Raw genomic sequence first — 22,280 nt, forward strand, 5'->3', positions numbered from 1 at the left:
GGCTGGAAATCCAAGATCAGAGTGCTCATATGGTTGGTTTCTGGTGAGGGTTCTCTCCTTGGCTTGCAGAGGAGCTCACAATAAAGACTGAATGTTTGTGTGCCCCAAACTCATATGTTGAATCTTAATGCCCAGTGTATTGGAAGGTGATTATGTCATGTGTGTAGAGCCAACATGAATGGGTTTAGTGCCCTTTTAAAAGAGATTCTAAAGAGCTTCCTTGCCCCTTTCACCATGTGAGAACACAGAGAAAAGATGGCCCTATGTGAACCAGGAAGTGGGTTCTCACCAGACACCAAGTCTGTTGCTCCTTGATCTTGGACTTCTCTGCCTATGGACCAGTGAGAAATAAATGTTTGATGTTGATAAGCCACCCAGTCTTTGGTACTTTTGTTATAGCAGCCTAAATGGACTAAGACAAGCTCACACGGACTTTCCTTGGTCTGTATTTGGAGAGAGGAATCAAGCTGTCTGGTTTCTCTTCTTACAAGGACAGTAATTCCATTAAACCAGGGTCCCACTCTCTTGACCTAATTACCTCCCAAAGGTGCCATCTCCAGATATTATCACATCGGGGCTTCAACATATGAAATTTGGGACGATGCAAATATTTAGTCCATAGCACCACTTGAAATGTGTTTCTTGGAATCTACCACTTCTACACTGAATGGGCATTTCTGATCTTGCATATACTATGTTCCCCTCTCTTGTATGTGTCATAAATGATTCATGTACCACAATTTAAAATAGCACCTGAAATAAAATTGAGATTTTTCTAAAGTAAAACCATGGCGGTATTAATAGTTATATGTGCTCTCACAAAAATGAGATTGGGAGGAAAATAACTGGTTTTTAAATTTATTTATTTATTTATTTTTGGCTGTGTTGGGTCTTCGTTTCTGTGCGAGGGCTTTCTCTAGTTGCGGCAAGCGGGGGCCCCTCTTCATCGCGGTGCGCGGGCCTCTCACTATCGCGGCCTCTCTTGTTGCGGAGCACAGGCTCCAGACGCGCAGGCTCAGTAGTTGTGGCTCACGGGCCCAGTTGCTCCGCGGCATGTGGGATCTTCCCAGACCAGGGCTCGAACCCGTGTCCCCTGCATTGGCAGGCAGATTCTCAACCACTGCGCCAACAGGGAAGCCCAAAATAACTGGTTTTATACAGTAAAAATTGTCTAGCATTCTTTCTGGATTACCTGAAATAGTTAATAAATAAGTGCTTACCCGAAGTTCCCTCTTGACATATAACTGAATAATCAGAAGATGATTTTAATCAGGAGAAAAGTTATCAGGCAGTGTTTGGTTTGGTTTTCCCCTCAACAGGTTCCCTGCTATTGCAAAAATAAGTAGCTCCTTACCCTGTGCTTTAGACAAAATCCTCCAGTAGAAGAATACAAAAGGCTAAAACTGTGTTTACTTACTTACCTCTCTCAGTGTAATTATGGGTTTGTTTGTTTTTTTCTGTAATTTCTTGCTTATAAGTGTAAGTAATGCTCTTTGGTTTTGTTTACATGAAAGAACCATGAGTTTCCAAGTAAGGAATGAAAGGAGGTTATTTCTAATTGCCGAAAATTCTTTTGTCTTTGTTTTCTTGGTGGTAGTGAGAGGTTGAGGGGGTCAGAAAAGTCTTCTTGTTTATTTAATTTCGTGAGTCTAGATTTGGTAATTGATATTGATAATTATCAAATATTGATAATATTTGATATTGATAATTTGGTAATTGATACCAAATCTATTACTTGGTAATTGATAGAGAAAAGTAAACTGTAAGTAAGAAGCCACTGGTATATATTTGTTGAATATGTAGAAACTCTTTTGAAAACCTAGGATTTGGTATGTGAAAGCATTTCTGACAGATTTTGCCCAGGGAAACAGTGGCCAAGCTGTTCTTATTTGCATCGCCAATCTTCTCTTAAAGGTTCCTTTAAAACATTTTCTTTCATTGAGATTTTCCATGAATATTAGCTGGGAGTATAAAGATAAAAGGGCAGGAAAATAGAGCCTCTTTTAAAAAAATGAGATGTAATTTGCTTACCATAAAATTCACCATTTTAAAGTGTACAATTCAGTGATTTCTAGTATATTTACAAGGTTGTGCAACCATCACCACCATCTAAGTCTAGAATAGTCTCATCATTTTAAAAAGAAATCCCATGCCCTTTAGCAATCAATCCTCATCTTCCCCCCGGCAACTACTAATCCATTTTCTGTCTCTATGGATTTGCTTATTCTGGATAGTTCACATAAATGAAATCATAAAATATGTCACCTTTTGTGTCTGACCTCTTTCACTTAGCATAACCCACCTCCCCAACCCCGCAAAGTGCAGCTTGCAGCATCTTAGTTCCTTCCCTGACCAGGGATTGAACCCCCCAGGGCTCACGGTAGTGAAAGCTCCAAGTCCTAACCACTGGACCGCCAGGGAACTGCCGAGCATGATGTTTTTAAGGTTCATCTATACCCTGCTAAACAGTAGCAATCTGATTTTACCAGGGAGGAAATGGAAACATATATTAACTTGCTCTTGGGTGTGAAAGTCACACATTCATTCAACAAATATGTATGGAGCACTCGTCTACCAGGTGAGGTTACAGCATTTGGGGGTGTTGCTGGTGTCACATAAACAAATAAATGGACATCTCATGCAGTATTAAACAGTAATAGGTACAATGGAGAGAAATAAAGCAAAATGATGAATAGATAGGGGTATTATTTTAGGTAAAGTGGTCAGGGAAGGGCTCTCTGAGGAGGTAACACTGGAGGTGAGACCTGAATGGAAGGAGGGAGCAAGTCACCCTGAAATCATTTCAGGCAGAGGGAACAACAAATGCAAAGGCTCTGAGGCAAGAGTGTGTTTGGGGTGTTGGAGGGCAATGAGAGGAGGGAGGAGAGGAGAGAGGTCAGAAAGTTGGCCTCAGGTAGGTGCAGGGCAGCCCATCTAATATAAGGGAGTGGGGGAGGTGGAATACAGGGTAATGCCAGCTGGTAGATTTGGTGGTGGAAGAATGAGGAAGTTCTCTCCTGAATGTTTCCATTATCTCAGTGTAACAAAAAGAAAAGTGATAACTGAGAGTGAGGAGGGGGGTGGTGTCAAAATTAAGTTCAGAAAGGGAAGAGAATGAATGGACTGGGCTATTTAGTGGAGTTGTTTGGCAGCATCCAGGAACCACTTGAAGTTTGTGATGTTTTTCTCCAGTCACATTAAGCCGTTCCAGTATCAATGCAAAGTATGTGGGAAAGTTAGTTTTAACCAGGGATGGGGTTTTGCCAAATGAGTAGGACAATGGGAAAGAGGGACAAAAGAGTTGAGGATGTGTGCAAGGGATTGATTATACGAAGACCATGCAATCTAAACTGGGAAAGCATGAAGGGGAGTGATAGACTGGAGGGATAGTGGGATCGAAGTATTGTTGCAGGCAGTGCTATAGGGAGTGAGCTGGAAAATAGGAAGTGGTGTCTGAAGAGTTTGCAGTTATTGGTTATGACAAAGTCTAATATATGACTCTGGGACTGGGTGGCTGAAGTGGGTGAAGGACAAGATTATTAGAGAAGTTCAAGAGAACAACAGGCCAGGGTATTGGGTGGATCCTTTCTGTGAATAATGAAATCACCAAGAGTGATGACAAGAAAAATAGTGGAGAGAAAGAAATGGTGAGGTAGATGTTAGCAAGAATGAAGGGGAAGTTGGTAGATGACTACAAAAGCAGAGGCAGCAGGTGGTATTTCAAAAGAGTTGTGGAATTTTAGAAGGAAGGGGAAATACTGATCTGGAATTGGCAAAGATGAGCAAGAGTTCACCATGATCAGTGGTTTTGGGGTATATGATTGATCAAATTAGGATTTGAACTAGTTCTATCTGATTTCAGATCAATTCCATTATACCACTCAGAGTTTGGAATGATAGTTCTTTTTTTTTTTTTTTTAATTTTATTTATTTATTTATTTATTTATTTATTTATTTATTTATTTATTTATTTATTTATTTATTTATTTATTTATTTATGGCTGTGTTGGGTCTTCGTTTCTGTGCCAGGGCTTTCTCTAGTTGCGGCAAGTGGGGGCCACACTTCATCGCGGTGCGCGGGCCTTTCACTATCGTGGACTCTCTTGTTGCGGAGCACAGGCTCCAGACGCGCAGGCTCAGTAGTTGTGGTTCACGGGCCTAGTTGCTCCACGGAATGTGGGATCTTCCCAGACCAGGGCTCGAACCCTTGTCCCCTGCATTGGCAGGCGGATTCTCAACCACTGCGCCACCAGGGAAGCCCGGAATGATAGTTCTTGGACCTAGATTTCAATGTTCTCTTGCCATCCCTGCAGTGTATATTATTTGGCTGCCCTCAAAGTTGTATTGCTTTAAAACAGTTGCCAGGATCTATTTGAAAAGTTGGAATCCAATTAAAATTTTGAAAGTTCATACAGTGCAATTGGTTAATATGTTGAAGAAACTGGATCCTCTGACCTGTAGCTTCCCATAGTCTGGATTTTGTGATCGCATTCCCATGGTGCTATCGAACATGTTCCTCTGTTCTCTGTAATACCTGGAAATTGGTAATCAGATCTTGAGGTTGATCAGACTCAGGTTTCATTTTTGGTAAGAATACATCATAGGTGGTGTTGTGTACTGGATCAGAGGCCATGTAATGTCAGGTTGTCTCTTTCTCCCTTTGTGATGTTAGTAGTCATTGGTGACTTTTGCCTAGGTCCATTAGTAGAGCCATTATTTCTTTAAGATAAAAAATGTTGATATTGCATCAAATCTTGTTACTAGAATGACAACTCTGCAAAAGAGCAAATTCCCTTCAACTATGGGTTATCCTGAGGCACAAGTCATTTAGGAAAGACAGGCTATACCAGTTCACTTTTTCAAGGGGCTTATCTGAGAGCTCCTGTGGTTTTAAGGATGCATATATTTTGTCTTTAAAGTATTTAATTGTAGCTTGTCCTACTTTTCAAATTAGACGACATTTACAGGATGCAGTTTCACATTGTGGCTTAATATTTACAGTTAAATGGGAATATATTATAGGATTTAGTTCTAACACCCTTGAAGAGGACTGCACAGAGAAGTATTCCAAACGTTCAACAAGCAGCTTTCCAATGTTCAGCTGCATTTCACAAAAGCTCATAAAATATTAAAATCTTTTCTGAAAGGTGACCAGCTAAATAATTTATGAAAACAAAGGTTCAAGTCAGTGCAAGTAGAAAATGTCTGTTCTCTTTTGCTATACAAGGAAATATCCCAGGGCTGTAGTGGTTTTGTAATCAGATAGATGGGGTCTGAATTCCCCTTCACTTATTATGGTGACATTGAGCAAGTTACTCTGCATATCCCAAATATGTAATAAGAGAAGCTGAAATAGTGAATATTCTAAAACATTATAAATTTCTAAATATTAGAAAATACATATGTACTTAGCAAAAGCCTCCTTTTTATTACTTTGGTTGGGGGTGTGGGATGAGGTAAAGAATGTTACCGGGCTTCCCTGGTGGCGCAGCGGTTGAGAATCTGCCTGCCAATGCAGGGGACACGGGTTCGAGCCCTGGTCTGGGAAGATCCCACATGCCACGGAGCAACTGAGCCACAACTACTGAGCCTGCGCGTCTGGAGCCTGTGCTCCGCAACAAGAGAGGCCGCGACAGTGAGAGGCCCGCGCACCGCGATGAAGAGTGGCCCCCGCTTGCCGCAACTAGAGAAAGCCCTCACACAGAAACAAAGACCCAACACAGCCAAAACTAAATAAATTAATTAATTAAAAAAAAAAAAAAAAGAATATTACCAATTGCCAGACACTGTTACGAGAAAATTAACAGAAAAAAATCGCTCTATTGAGGACATGCCTTCTTTGATTCCCAGGGCAGTGGTGATGCGGTCAGCTTTTGGCTGAAGCACTTTTTATTCAATTATTTATGGAACTGTATGGCAGACCAGGTAGGTCTACACCAGAGGATCCCCATAAGGCAGTTTAGAGAGAGAGAACTGGGCAAATGCCAAGTTAAACTGGCCTGTGGTTCCACTGAGAACCAAGAATGGAAGACTGAGTAGCAGTGAGACAGAAATGCACCCTACATTGCCTAGAAAATAACCATAAGATACCTAGATATTTCCCTTCTACTGCTGTTAGACTTAGCCCTCTGCCTCAACCTGCCCTGCTTTTCCTGCCTTTTCCTAGACTGAGTCAGTATGACCCCATCTCTAGTTTACCTCCCTGCTTCCTAGAGCCCTGTTATCCCATAGTTATTTTCTCTTTTGTGATAGTGCAGACACATAGTTGTTACTTCATGGGGCATCAGAATGATTTCCAAGTCAGTGAGACGCAAGTACAAACACTGGAAAATATATCCCTACCTCCTAGTTTTCATAGGAATCTGTTGATTAGAAACATATGAAAATTGAGGTAACTGCGGGAATAGGGTAGAAATTGTTAAAACACAAAAAGGATTTTACACAATATAGCTTATGTTCATATCTTGTCACTGTCTTCATTATATGTATAGGTAAGTTTTGAGGGCACTGTCTGCTTAGAATTACATTTTTATAAACTTTTTATTGAAGTGTTATGCACATACAGAAAAGTGGGATTTACATTTCTAAAGTCATTAAATAGTGTCACATAGCTATGACTGCCTTCATTGCTGTTGTGACCCAAAATACTTCTTAAAAATTGGGAATTTATGCGATAGAACATTCTCAACTTTAAAGCAACTTTAAGTTCAGTTGTGCCGTACAGCATCAGACTTAGTTCTGAATAATTCTTAGAATACTGCATAATATTTTATACTGGCCAATATGTTTTATAGTTCCTGAACTCAACGAGATGACAAGTTGAATTAAGGATGAAATTCAACCAAGACCTTCCAGCTTATATTTTTCTATTCATTTTAACATAGATATGCAACTTATGGTATTCTTAACAACTGTGTTAACTACAAAGAATAAAAAGATTTTGCAACCAAGAGTTGGAATGGAAACAATTTCTGAGATAGAGATCAAATTGTGTTTATAGACACCATTGGCAGCTTTATCATCAGTCATTTCCTGTGGGAATATTTCACCGGGACATAATTTTATGCCTTGACTATTCATTAAATAGCTTTGGTTCCACAGAATAAAAATAGTGTAGAACTATAAATAGTAATGTATGCAAATTGTAGTGTAACATTTCACTGTATTTTCCTAGATGAGAATTAAGATTATTTAACAAAGTGTGTTCTTACACATCACTGAAAGAATTTTAAAACAACACTAATAGAGTATGGTCTAGTGGAGAGTCAGGCAATAGACTGGAAATTAAAGTCATTTGCTTCCTTCAAATTAAAGTTGACATTAGTTTTAAAATATTTATTCATCATGTACAGTGTATAAGATGTTATACTCTATGAAGAATATAAAAGTCAAGTATAAGTAGTCTCTGCCCTCAAGGAGTTTATGAATTTTCTTGTACGGGAGATAGGGTGCACCTTGTAAAAAACAAAAAATAATAAACATACTTTGAGTGGGTACGAATAAAGTACTATTGGAGTTTGGAGGAAGAGAGATCATGTCCATGTGGAAGATCAGAGACAACTTCATGAAGAAGGCAGCTGAATGGAACCTTAAAGGATGGGTAAGATTTCTGCAAATAGAGATGCAGGTAAAATTATTCCAGGACGCAGAGACTAGGTACTAATAAAGGAAGTATAGATCAAAGCACATTTAGAGGCTGGAGCCTTTGACTGATTGATAGGAAAAAAAAAAAAAAAGGAACTTACATAGAGATATATCGTTGAAAATAGGGTCAGTTAAATTCACTTATGCAAGCATTTGTTTATTCAACAAATATTTCTTGAGTACTTACTAGGTGCAAGTACTGTGCTAGGAGTTAGTAGTACACTCATGAGGTACTCAGACAAAGGCCCCTTCTAATACATAAGCGCTAAAAAGTTTAACTCTGAAATCAGATTGATTCTCATCAAACACAAACAGGTCCACTGCTCTGTGGCAACACAAGGTATTTTACAGCTGTTACACAGAACATGGAATTTAATGCTTTTGAGAGAGAGTTGGTATTTCCAAATAACATTGTTTCTCAATTTCAACCCAATTGTTTTTCAACCCAGTTTTAATTAAAACAAAGTGTTAGGTGATGGGGGAGGCTATATTTGCGCCTCCGTTTTACAAGTTTTGGTTTATGCCATAATTAATTTTGTGTTAGCATGCATTAACAGGAAGGAAGGCAGGAAGAAAGAAAAATAGACTTTAAAAAGAGACACCAGTGGTGATTTTTTGGACAAAAGGATTCTTCCTAATTGAAAAGGAATCTCTGCAAATTTCCTTTAAATAGCCAGCTCCCTGTACAAATTAAAATGATTCGGAACGTTTCTAGAACACACTGCACTAAGTGAGATACACCTGTACTCATACCTTATCCGTCAAAACAATCTTTTTCTCTCAAGCTAGGACTTGCACTATAGGACACGCCTCGTGCAGCGGTGGCAATGCGGAGGGTGGTGAAGGTGACTGAGTGGCAGCCAGGAGGGCACTTTCCCTTTCTCCGTCTCCCCAACCAGAACTTTGCAGCCTCCAGCCAGACTCACCTTCCCGCTCCTTCTTTTTCCCGCCTCGACTCTCTGCACCGCCCCCGACCCCCTCGGTGCGCTCTCTCTGCATCCCTCGGTCTTCCTTAGCTCTCACCCACCTCCTTTCCCTCTCACCCACCTCCCTCCCCCGCCCTCCGCCTTGCCTCGCCCGGCGCCCGCGGAGCGGCAGCCGGCGGCCCGCGCGCCCCGTTGCGGCCCGGGGCTCCGGGGCATGCGCTCTGCGACGCCGCCGCCCTCCCCAACCCGTCCCGCGGCAGAGTTATGCCAAGAATGTGAGGAGCCCGCGAGGGCCAGTGTAGGTCATGGGGAGCCGCCGCCGCCGCCGCCGCCGCCGCCGCCGCGAGCGCGGCTTTCTCCCGAGCGGTGCTCCGAGCTCTCCCCGTACCAGGGGCGAGCCTGGCTGCTGAGGCGGAGGGGGATGACGGACCCTTTGAGGAGGACGCTGTCCAGGCTCCGGGGGAGGCGGGGTCCTCGCGCCGCCGGGGGGCCCGGGCGCCGGGCGGCCGCAGCAGCCACCGTGACGGCCTCTTCGGCTGCCGAGGGAGACGCCGGGGGTGCTCCGGACGGGTCCCTACGGGAGCGCGCCAGCGGAGCCCGGCCGAGCCTGGAGCGACCGCCGCCGTCGCCTCAGGCGTGGGGTCCTGAGGCGCGGGTCCCGGGAGGGCGGCCGGAGAGGTCGGGGGCGCTGGGGCCTCGGCCGCGCAGCGGGAAGGAGGCTGCACCCCCGGGCCGCGGGCTCACTCGCGCCTCTCTGCACGCTCCGCCGGGCTCCGAGGGCAGCGGAGAGGACGAGGAGGACGACGCCGACTACTACGAGAACCTGCCCGGCGGCTCCCAGCCCGCGCCGGAGCCTGAGGGGGCGGAGGCGGAGCGGTGGCCCCCGCCTCCCCCGGCCGCTGGCTCCTCCCCAGGGGCGGAGGGCGGCCGTCTGGAGACAGGCAGGCTGCAGACCCAGTTGCGAGAGGCCTATTATCTGCTGATCCAGGCCATGCACGACTTGCCCCCTGACTCGGGCAGGCGGCAGGGCGACCGGGGCAGGGCGGATTGCGGCTGCCCTGCGGGAGCCCGGGCTCCGGGCCAGCCGCCTTCCCCCTGCGGCGCGGCGGCCCGCCGAGCCTGCCCCCGAGACTGCGAGCGGGGAGGCGGCGGCCGCACTTGGCAGCAGGTGTCCCCGCCCCGGTCGCCTCCGAAGGAGTCGGGGGGAGGCCGCCTGCGGACTCCTCGGATGCTGCTGTCCTGCAGCAGAAGCCTCGACAGCCTCCGCGTGGGTGCCAAGCCGCCTCCCTTACAGCGGTGGCGGAGCGACAGCTGGATCAGGTGCGGCGCGCGCGGGGAACCGGACGAGCCCCCGCCACGTGGAGGCGGGATGGACGGCTGGAGCGGAGGCAGCTCCCGGGCCGCGGCGCCCTCGGGCCTCCGGACTCGCAGCTCCGAGGACCCCCGCCGCTCCTCAGGAAGCCGCGGCAAAGAAGACGGCCAGGAGGGGCTCCCCTTCCTCAAACCGCCCGCGGTGACAGTCAAGAAGCTGCAGAAGTGGATGTACAAAGGACGCCTGCTGTCCCTGGGAATGAAGGGTCGCGCTCGTAGGACACCCCCCGAAGTCACCCGAGCGCAGGCAACGTCTCCAAATCTGGGCGCTTTGAAAATGCGGGAAAGCCAAGTCGTCTCGGTGCCACCAGACCAAAGAATTACGCTGACAGGTAGGATACCTTGCAATCAAAATGTGTTTACCGACTGGGCTTCTGTCTTAAGAGCGAAGAAGAAGGTATGGTTTTGCAGACAGGTACGTGCCGGTGCCAAAGTGAGGTTCACGTCAGTGGCAGCCTAATGCCATTTCCAGGTTACCTAGTATAATGCCTTATCTCGGTTTTTGTTTGTTTGTTTGTTTGTTTTTTTAAGACAGTGGCATGAGGAACTTGGGGTTTTTGTTTTTTCTTCTCTAAGAACCAGTGTACGTAGTCCTAAGCGCAACAGTAAGTAAAGGTTAAGTTCACCACACGCTGCTTTTCAGTCGGCTTAAGAGTTGGGCGGTGCTGCCTTGACTTTTATTCTTTGTAGCTCTGGGCTAATCGTAGAAGTTTGTGGAGTTTGTGAATTTGATCCATGTTAGACTTTATGGGCTTCATAAACTGTCATTTTACTCATTACACCTCCCGGTCAGAAGCGTTTGTGTACACAGACACACACAACCAAAACCCAAAACCAAACCAAACCGAAAAAACTATCATAGTAATACTTCTTTTTAGTCAGGTGGGATTTCAGGTTTCTTCTCTTCACCTTTCCCTCCCCTCCCCCTCCCCCATTAAAACATAGCAATGTAGGTAATCTTATTATTGTGGAAAATGAAGGGCACTTGGATTTTAATCAGAAGAAAAGTATGTCTTATGTACTTTTTAAGAAAGTGTAGGCATTTAAAGGAATTTGTAAAAAGTCTATTTGTCCTAATAATAGGATTTTACTCCCTATTTTGTATGTGTGTGATTTTTAGTTTTCACTGAAGGTTTAAGTTATCCATTCTAGAAATCTCTTATGTTGTAAGTAGTAAGAGAATTCTCTTGTGAAAGAAGTACCTTTAAACTGAGCCAAAAAGAACATGATCTTTTGGACTACACTTTTAAAGACTTTTAGTGAACATAATGACTTACATATCAGTAATACTTTAAAAAATATTAAATGCTGAAATGTAAAAGTATTCACAGTACTTGGCAGTTTCTCTGTTAAGAATTACAAATCCTACAGGACTAGGTTTGTACACATTAACTTTTTTAACCAATAAACACAAAACGGGGAGAAACAAAGTTCACAAAACTTTTTATTACACAATGAGGACAAATCAAATAATTCACTTCAAGTGTATACAAAACGAGAAGTTTTTTTGAATCTATAAATCTCTAACCCACACCTGTCAATTTCCCTCAAATTTATTCCATTCCACCTGAATAAAAAGATAGTAGAATGTAAATTTTTGTGAAGAGAGGTGTACTTCATGCTAAGTTCATATTAAAATATGCATTTCCAGTAGTAAAGTATTTGTAATCATTTATTACATTTTATTGCTATTATATCTTTATCTCCACTGATTTTGGTTCAGTTAACTCTTTGTAAGACAGTTAATTTTTAGCCATAACAAAAATCTGTATAAAACTTAAGTAAAATATGTATTACCCTTTTGTTGCAAAGGTTAGACATTACTATCTGATGGCTTTTAATGCCCTCAGTTGTTGTGTAAACATTGAAGTGTTTTAAAAGTAATAATAACTGTAGAAACTCTTAGGAATGAATTCATTGGTTTTTTCATTGAGAAACTAATTAAATGAAACCAATTTTAAAAGAAATTAAATGACACATTAGAATTATTATGTGATGGTATTTTAGATATTTTACAAGAAATCTAAACAAAAACTTACATAATCTCTGGTTTTAAAAACTTTCTCAGATGTTATTTCCTTTCAAATCATCAGTTCATCTTTTAGGAAAGATAAAAATAATTTGTGCAATATTTATATATCTAGTATAGATTTGAAGAGTTAATTTTTTAAAAAACTGTTTTTTATGAAGGTTAGTTGAACTTATTAAAACCATTCTGAATACTTTATGCGGTTTTCATATCATCTTTATTACTTCCCTCCCCCCCCCATGGAGGTATGACAGCCGTTATTGAACAACAACAGCAAAAGCAAAGAAGGGGTTAAGTAGTTTTCCCAAGGTCACTTAAACTAGTATTTGGTTTATGTATACTAATATATAGATTCAAACTATTATGTGGAGTCAAACTCAGGTCTTTATGACTCCAAAACCCCTATTTATATAAGGTCAAAGGGACTCTAAATTTCTTTAGAGGTTTGATCCAATTAATTCTATTAAGTTGCTTGGACTGAGGAGATGGATGGAATTTCAACAAGGTTTAGAGGGGTAAGTAACTTCCTCAAAGTTGCAAAGAAGATGGGGGAATCCTAGAATAGGTTTAAAGTCTTTCTTTTAGTCAATTGCTTTATCCATCTTAAACCTTTACCTTTAAATGTTTAGTTCAAACTTGTTACTTGGATTCTACTTTTAATCATGTTTTCTAAAAAGTTAACTGGGCAGTCCCGATGAAGCAGTACATTCTTGGTTGTATAAAGATGTTAAATAGCTCAGAAGGGGACTTACCTGGTGGCGCAGTGGTTAAGAATCTGCCTGCCAATGCTGGGGACCCAGTTCCAGCCCTGGTCTGGGAAGATCTCACATGCTGCGGAGCAGCTAAGCCCGTGCACCACAACTACTGAGCCTGCGCTCTAGAGCCCACGAGCCACAACTACTGAGCCTGCGTACCACAATTACTGAAGCCCGCGCGCCTAGAGCCGGTGCTCCGCAACGAGAGACCACCGCAGTGAGAAGCCCGCGCACCGCAACAAAGAGTAGCCCCCGCTCGCCGCAACTAGAGAAAGCCCGCGCCAGCAACGAAGACCCAATGCAGCCAAAAATAAATATAAATAAATAAATAAATGTATTTAAAAAAATAGCTTAGAAGGTTTATATCACATTTTTCTGTACAATATTATTTGTGATGATGTTTTCTTTCAAAATAAAGTTATAGTTAGAATTTGTAACACAGAATAACTATATAAGGAGATAGAAATACCTAATCTACTTAGGTGTTTTGGAAATTTTTGAAGCCATATGACAAATGGAAGCCAAAATGATATTCTGTTTTGATTTCTGGCTCCTACTAAGAACCACTAAAACTTTTGATAGTATAATACTGCCAATGATTTGATGCAGTTGGGAATGTAGTGCTCACAGATTGACCAATTTGTTACTAATTGAGATGATTATTGAAGAAATCTAAAGTCATTACACACAGTAAATATTGTAAAGTTTCTTCAAGCCTTAAGGTTACAAAGGAATTTTAATCTATTTGCTGACTATACTTCATTATAAGTCTTTATAAGTAAGTTTTAATTAGCATATAGTACTCAGAAATAAATCGGAATGCACTGGGTTGAGCTATTTTGGCCTTTTACTGTTTTAAAAAATAATTAGCCTACTTTACTCTTCTTGCTCCGTGATCTGTGAAAGAAAAAAAATTTGGGCATGTAATATTCTGTTCAAAATCTTTAGACAGTTCTTTAAAAGTAGTATTAAATAGCTGGTATGATCTTGTGCATTATATCTTAAAGTGAAGTTGACACTGTTAATGCAGATTCCTATCTATTCCCTTCTCAAGTATTTGTAGCTTCAATTTCTTAACTTTATGAACTACATTATCTTTATGAACTACATTATCTTTATGAATTTTTCCAACAAATTCTTTTATGCATTAGCCCTTTCAAGACTGGTAACTATAGGCAAATACTTTTTGACTGTCTTCTAGCTCTAAATTCTTCTGTTAGAAATTCTGCCATCGTGGCCCCAGAAGCAAGTGAGTCAATTTTTTTGTTTTTGTTTTTTGTTTTGGGAAGAGTGCCATAAAACGTTGGAGTTGCTGGTGGCAGGAAAACATTGAGAGTTACAAATTCAGCAGAAAATAGTGTTGTGTTGAATTTTGAAAGTCCTACATTTCTAAGTGGTGTTTATGTTTTGAGAATCCTAAGGCTGTTTTCCAGACCTTTGCCACTCAAAGTGTGGTTGGCAGTTATAGAGCAGAACTTTTCAAACTTAATGTGCATATGAATTCTCTGAAAATCTTGTTAAAATAAAGATTTAATATGTATGGGGGTGGGACCTTGAGATTCTGCATTTTAACAAGCTCGCAGTGTAGATGCTGCTGTTTGGTACACGCTTTGAGTAGTAAGGTTCTAGAATTCTCAGTATCTCAATCACCTATCTTGATATATTTTAAAAAGTTTTGAAAAAGCATTCTACTTTATTCTGATACTTGATACTTAAACTAACCCCTATTAGAGCAAAGCACTTGAGCTCTTTCTGTTTCAGTTTTACGTGTATGAATTTATACTTACTACTTATATATGACAAGTTTAAGCAGATCCCTCCATATTAGTCTCATCTTGCACCAATAAAAGTGAGATTTTAGAATCTGCAAGAGAGAATGCCATATAGTGTAATGGCTAATAGAATAGAGATTCTGGGTTTCTGATCAAATCTACCACTTACCAGGCTTATGACCTTGGACAAATTACTCAGCTCTGCATAGCCTCAGTCCTCAGGTTGCTGTGATGATGAAAAAAGATAATCCATTTGGTACCATGCCTGGCGCTTAGCTGTTATCAAGAGAAAGGCAAGCAGGCTTTGTGAAAATATATTAGGATTCTGGATAGAGAGTGAAATGATCTGAAGTTGAGAAGGACTGCTTTAAGGAGCATTGGGAATTGAACTAGAGGACACCACTTTAGGAGCACTTATTTATTCTACTCATCTTTTCTTCTGTGCTTCTTTTCTCTTGTTCCTCTTCATTACTTTCAGGGAGCTGAAAAGAGTCTCAAAGTTTCCTTCTCTACTTTCCTGTCCCCAAAGCTAGCACACAGCTTTTTTCTTAAGAGTTTTTATTGCTAGTCACAAGGGAGGAAAAATAAAAGATAGAAAAATACCTTTTTTCTTTTCATTGTACCCCTCTCCTCATTTAGATTTATCTGGGAAAGATAAAGACATACACATAAACACACTCATATGTAAACCTAAGGCTTAAGTTTATTCTAGTAATTTCATTTGGGCTGCCAAGCTTGACTCTATAAGCAGGGCTGCTTTTATTTATTTAAGCTCAAATACATTGTTCATAAGAATGCTTTTATTTAGGATTTTTAAAGAGAAGTAAGCTAAAACAACAGTTTGATTTTGCAGTAGAATGTTTTAAATGATGAAAAGATGCTGTAGATACTGTACATTTTCAATGAAGGCTGCAGTACATAATTTCCCAGAAAGTTTGCTGTTGATTTTGATCTGGGGCACTAGTTAAATGTTTAGTAATAGTAAATCATCTAGATTTATTATGAAATACGTAATAGTTGAGAACACAAAATTGGCTTGAGTAGTTCACCACTATGTAAATATTTTTCTGAGTGAAAAACTTTTAATTGCCACTTCCGCATTCTCTTACAGATTTTCAAGGAAAATGACTTTAATTAGAGTCTGATAGTTATACCATAACGTGTATAGTTGCAAGAGAATAAAGACTTTTTTGCCTTGCAACTTTGCACCCTTATTTTTATATCTTTTTTACTTGTGTCTTCTTTCAACATACAAATATATAAATGTCAAAATATATATATACACACACACATATATATATAAAATTTGAAGCTAAAGGTAACTTTTACATTTATACCAGTAAGGTTTAACATTAATTTTAGCATAAATGGGGAGTGAAGGGAAGATGGTAAATAGCTTTCCATTTCTGTGTAACTTATATTCATATGCATCCATTTAATTAACTGAGATAAATATGAAATGCTTTAAGTTATATATAAATAATTGCCCAAGTAAAATTTTCTGCCTTGAATAATGTGTTGCTTATATTCAGTTTTAATAACGGAATAAATTTGGCTTTTATCAGAACGTATAATAATGTACCTATTTATCTCTAAATTTAAACTTCAGCATTATGTGTTTTTAAATATTCAGCAATACCAAGCAGACTGTTTCATCTCAAGTTTATGTAGTTTGTAGTTTCATGAAAAATAGTTGTAGTGTGTCTCACGATGTAATCATTCCTTTTAATATTACATATTCATTACATATCAATAGATGTATCAATTGGTTTAAATATGGGATACTGGTAGCTTTATTTTTCTCATTGTAGTTCCTTGGAATATAGTACAAGTAGAAGCATGTTTATTTCATTTACAATGTACATCAAAAAACTCTGAAAAGACTCAAAATAATGTGTCTATATAAAATTTTGGATGTTTTGAGAGACATCTGAGAAAAAGATAAAATAGATATGGCTCATATCCATTGTGAGTTGTATAATTTTGTAGTTTTTTGCTTTAAATTTATAATTATGTCAAAACTGCATGTAATATCCTGTGAAGGTCTGAAATGCTGTTAAATACTATAGGATTTGACCTTAAGTGTGAAATAGATCTTAGATTTTAGTGCACTCAGCAAAAGGTTGTGGTCACTAAAAACTCTGAAGTTCCAAGCGATTCCTGAGTATGTGTTGACTTTCAGTTCTTAATTTTTTTTTTATTGAAATATAGTTGATTTACAATGTTGTGTTAGTTTCAGGTGTATAGCAAAGTAATTCAGATATAAATAAATATATATATACACACACATACTCTTTTTCAGATTCTTTTCCATTATAGGTTATTACAAGATATTGAATATAGTTATATAGTAGGTCCTTTTTTTAAAAAAAAATGTCTATAATCAGTTTACTTTTTTTGTTGTTGTAGAAGTATAGTTGATTTACAATGTTGTATTACTTTCAGGTATACAGCACAGAGATTCAGTTTTATATATATATATATATATATATATATATATATATATATATATATATATATATATATTCTTTTTTCAGATTCTTTTCCCTTATAGGTTATTACAAAATATTAACTATAGTTCCCTGTGTTATACCGTAGGTCCTTGTTTGTCTATTTTATACATAGTCATGTATGTCTGTTAATTGCAAACTCCTAATTTATTCCCCCCCCCCCTTTCCCCTTTGGTAATCATAAGTTTGTTTTCTATGTCTGTGAGTCTGTTTCTGTTTTAGAAATAAGTTCATTTGTATCTTTTTTTAGATTCCACATACAAGTGATATCAAATGATATTTGTCTTTGTCAGACTTACTTCACTTAGTATGATAATCTCTAGATCCATCCATGTTGCTGCAAATGGCATTATTTCATTCTTTTTTATGGCTAAGTAATATTCTATTATATATATATACATATATACATATGTATATATACATACACCACATCTTCTTTATCCATTCATCTGTCAATGGACACTTAGGTTGCTTCCATATCTTGGCTATTGTAAATAGTGCTGCTATGAACATTGGGGTGCAGGTGTCTTTTTGAATTAGAGTTTTTGCCTTTTCTGGATATATGTCCAGATCAGTTCTTAATTTTAAGTGTAAAGAAGACGGAACCATAGAAAGATCTTGAATCTTCAGGTTTCATTAGTTAAATTAAATCAAATCAATTCAAGATATTTATTGACTATCTGTTACATGTTTGCATGTTAAATCCTGGAGAGTGGAGGTGGGTATCCTTTAGTTAGTAGACCAGGTATACTCCTACAAACTTTGGAGTCAGAAGAGTTTGTTTTGAGTACTGCCTCTTCCATTTACCCACAGGTGATCTCAGGCAAGTTACTTGACTTTTCTGAGTAGTTTTCTAAGTATTTCAAACATTATCTTACTTAATCCCAAGAGCCACCCTATAAAGTTAACTTGATGGATATTATCATAATGCTCAGAGAGAGACACCTACTTCCCTACTTTTAGTGGGTAGCATGGTGTAGGGGAGACAGGTGAGAGCAAGGATTTTAAGGTTAGACACGCTTAAATTTGAATTCTATGGCTAGCACCTTGGCCATATTCCACATATGTTTGAGGCTCATGGAAATAATCCTACCTGTCTCAGAATTGTTGTGGAGGTTAAAGGAGGTTAAGGGCTTTCTTACTGCTTTATCTCTTGTTCCTGCCACATAATAGGCACTCAATAAATATTTCTTGAGTAAATAAATATCTGGCATAGTAGACATTCATGAGAGATTCCTTCCCTTCTTATTCTTAGTCTATTCCTCTATTCCTGCCTGCCTCTGGAACTATTGAACTTGAAACCCAGTTTGTGTTTAAGGTTTTGTTTTGTTTTTAAATTAATCTGCTTGATTAGGTATTTAGGGTTATAAAAAGGACAAATTTACATTTTTTTTTTTCAAATTTACATTTTTAAATGATTTTTTTTCAGTAGAAGGGAGATCCCTGAAAACCTTGAGTATGCATGAACCTAATTTTTTGGTTGTTATTAAGCTCCTCAGAGTTTAATGTGTTTTTATCACTCTCTGTTACTGGACTATTATATTTTACTTGCTGTAATACTAAAATGAATCAACCAAATACACACTCAAAGTAGCATAGACCATGATTTACAAACCTGACATGATCTTAAAATTAGAAATGTGGTTTTGTTTTAATTATCTATGTGTAGTGAATTAGTTTATGATATATATTTATTTAGCTTGTTGACTGTCATTGAAGCCGGCTTTATGTAACTCTTTGGAAGTGCAAAAAAATTTTCCCCTTTATATGGAATTAATGTTACATATACATTTTTAGAGTCTTATCCCATTATATTAATACATACACATATCTAAGTATTTGACATCCTCCGCTGGGCTATGAATTCCCTAAGAGCAGGGGCTATTTTGTTCATTCTTGTATTCTTGCTGCTTAAGTTTGTGCCTGTCAATAATATAGCTGTGTTGTGCTTATTGTGAGACAGGATACCTGGTCCTAATCAAGGGCCTCCTTAGGGACTTTTATTTTTATTTTTGCCCTAGATATTTAGAACTTAAATTCTGCATAAGTTGCTTCTGCACTGTATGGTTGGGAAACAGATGTTATTTTGAATTTTTAATAATCAGTAAGATATTCAGTAATAAGTAAGGCACATTTGTTTTGAAAGATTTATTCAAAGTTAATCTTTGTATGAAAAGGTAGTAATCTTACTTGTGTTTTCCAAAGTCCTTGTAGCAGTGAGTTTAAAATTACCCAAATATTAATGAAAGGCATACTGTGTATAAAGCATTCTATACAAGCTTTTTATAAAGCATGTTTTGCTTAGGGTAAAGCTTTTTTTAGCCCTATGATATTTATAAAGGCAGTCTCAGAGTTTGTTTATCCTTTTTCTTAGAATTCTTATGATACCTATACTAGCAGTCTGATATCTAAATAATAGAAATCATGTTTAGGTGGAAAATCCAAAATTTTTCTTGTTCAATTTTAGTCTCTGAATGTGATTAATATTACTTTTCTTTCTTTTTATCTTTTTAAAAATCATATTTTAATAACTGGTCTTAAGTGACATGCCTTTCTTGGTATGCCAGGCATTATATTCTGCCTTCTTTTTTCTTTGAAACAGACTTATTTGAAAATGTCTATGAGTCTTCAATGAAGAGAAGAGAACTTGAAGATCTGAAGGATAATATTGGCTTCAGGGGTCATAAGCCACTTAATAGCATCACTGTGTCAAAGAAACGCAATTGGCTATATCAGAGTACTCTGAGATCTTTTAATTTGGAAGAAGAAAATAAGAAATGCCAAGATATAAGTCATTTATCCATCTCACCCGTTTCTCTACCTAAACTGCAGCTGTCACGACCTTTCCTCAAATCATCTGAAGAATATTGTACATATATGGTGTGTAATGCTACAAATTCTTCATTATCAAGAAACTGTTCATTAGACTTTAATGAGGAAAATGATGCAGATGATGAAGGAGAAATATGGTACAACCCCATTCCTGAAGATGATGACTTTGGTATATCAAATGCCTTGAGTTTTGGGGAGGCAGACTCTGCTGTTCTGAAGTTTCCTGATGTCGGTTTGAGAGTATTATCTGGTAGTGACCTAATGAAAGGAGAGCAGCACACTGAAGACTTGCTGTGCTCTTCTGAACACACAGGCGATGTTCAGACCACACAGTCAAATGAAATAAATCCTATAGATTCCACCTATTCCACAGAGTTTGTGCAGCAGTACAAGCAAAGGCATGGACACAAGACACAAGAAGGTATAATAGTAGAGGAGAGTCCCATGTTGAGATCTCCTTTTGCAGGTAAAGATGATCATATATCTCCCTTTTCTTCTTCCATTTTTCAATTCTTTGGTAGTATCTAAAACTAAATATAGATGTCTATTGTAGCTATGTACTTTTCCTTACAAAGTGAGTATATTTTCATGAAAATAAAGAAAACTGAAAAAGGTTTATAAACATTTTTATGTACATGGTTAATTATTCCTGTTACAGACTTGGTTTTATAAGGGGTGAAGGAGCTGGGGTAGTCCTACACCAACTTTTAGTGTGTATGGTGTGGTTTTAGTATGTCTATCCTTTGAGGCAGTAATTACTTTTCTCTTAGTTGACAGAATGGAGTCACAGGGACTGGAAGAGATATATTCTTCATGTATGTCTTGTTTTGCTTCATTCATGTATTCATTCATTCATTCACACCTGGTCTGGCCACAGATGAAAAATTGTGTATTCGGTATACTAGCAGTCATTAGTTTTCACTTTTCTGCCTACATTTCTTCAGAAACAAAGGAAAGGAAGAAGACAAAAAGAAAGGAGAGGTAGAAGTATAGATCTTGCAAATAGGTGCTACAATAGATATGGAACCCAGAAAGGAAATAATTGAAGTTTGATATGTATTAGGTTGAACCATATGAAACTGCCAATATTTAACAGTTTTTGGTCTGAAAACAAAAACAAAAACAAAAACCTGGCATTTCATATAGTTCAACCTAATGGTGTTATTTTCCCTTGATTGCCTTGATTTCTGGTGTGCTTCTTTTTAAATTTAGTCCCAGACGCACTGCCTAGGAAACAGAGCATAAACACTTTTAGTTGCAATTATTAAATGTTGAATAGAAAGCAGTTCTATATAATATCGAGTCATTTTAATTTATAAAAGTTCAAATGATACAGAGTAGTCGAAGATGTGGGGTATAGCAGATGCTGTTAGTACTTGTCCGTATCCCTTGGGTTTTATTACTTATTTAAATGGAGGCGGCCTACTTCCAAAAATCCGTATCTGCATCTCTACTTGAGGACTCCTTCCGAAGTGTTAGGGAGTCTCCTGCAGGACATCCTGGGAGTGCCCCTCAGCTAGTGACTGACAGGAGTTGGTATAGGCCTACCCCAGCTCCCTCCACACTTGAGTGGGATAATTCTATATTGTTTCCCAGAGTTTTCTCATGAAGTTAAGCTCCAGGTGCCCATAGTGGTAGCAGGCTTGATAATTCACCTTGAATTTTCTCCTGAATTTTCTGTTTCTTGCTGATCTTTTTTGTACTTTACAAATAATCTACTTGCATTTGGATCCTTCTCTCAGGGGTATGAGGAGAAGGAGTAAATGTTATATTGATAAGAAAAAAAGTGAGTTAAAAAACTGTGTGAACTGTATGATGTCAATTTTGAAAGAAACAATGAAAAGCTGTCCTGGAACTGTTAATGCTTGACCCACCCCTACCCCCTGGTGTTGGGATTAAAATTGTGTGTGTGCATTTCTAATTGTAGACTGATTTTCCAGAGCGAATGTGTGTTTCTTTTGTAGTATGGATGGGAAGAGGAATAAATAGTCTATAAAATAATAGTTTGGAACAGAGGTTGTGATCAGGATGGAGTGATGAGGAAGGCTTGCAGGAGTAGGGCAGACAGATAGTGATGGGTCTGGAGTGGTCCAGAAAAGGCAAGAGGGCATAAGTATAAGAGCAACATTAGAGAGCCAGTGTCTGTAAAGTGATACACACTTTAAGTACTGTCTTTAAACTTTATTATTTTATGTTTGTGGCAAATTGTGAATCTGTAAAGACTGACAGACATTACCAAAAAAACAAAAAAACAAAAAACCACCCAAATTTGAAAGTACAGTAGGGCTGCCAATTATGTCTCCTTTCTTACTGTTATTCTTCTCTTAAGTATATTATTACAACAAGCACGTTCCTAAGTTGACCAAAGGAAGTATTTGGACAATTCGTTTATATGTCATCTTTTTTTTGCTTTAGTTTGATGAGAAAGGTTATTTACCTAA

At 39.0% G+C, this 22,280-nt stretch overlaps 1 protein-coding gene across 8 annotated transcripts in view; it reads left to right on the forward strand.

The window, feature by feature from the left end:
• The first annotated feature begins 5,481 nt into the window (after positions 1-5,481).
• SYDE2 (synapse defective Rho GTPase homolog 2) overlaps positions 5,482-22,280 on the forward strand; it is a 47,513-nt gene continuing 30,714 nt past the window's right edge. For 3 of the 8 annotated variants that reach the window (XR_014249215.1, XM_082408085.1, XM_082408086.1), the window contains exons 1-2: positions 5,482-10,273; positions 19,610-20,305. Coding sequence is in view for 6 of the 8 variants with exons in the window: in XM_082408085.1 (XP_082264211.1) it covers positions 8,785-10,273; positions 19,610-20,305 (2,185 nt within the window). In the remaining 2 variants the exon portion in view is untranslated. The remainder of the gene's footprint in view (positions 10,274-19,609; positions 20,306-22,280) is intronic. The other 5 variants (XR_014249216.1, XM_082408083.1, XM_082408088.1 and 2 more) reach the window with 3 other exon arrangements.

Source organism: Balaenoptera borealis (genome assembly GCF_965194805.1).
Source record: "Balaenoptera borealis genome assembly, chromosome: 1".
NCBI lineage: Eukaryota > Metazoa > Chordata > Mammalia > Artiodactyla > Balaenopteridae > Balaenoptera > Balaenoptera borealis.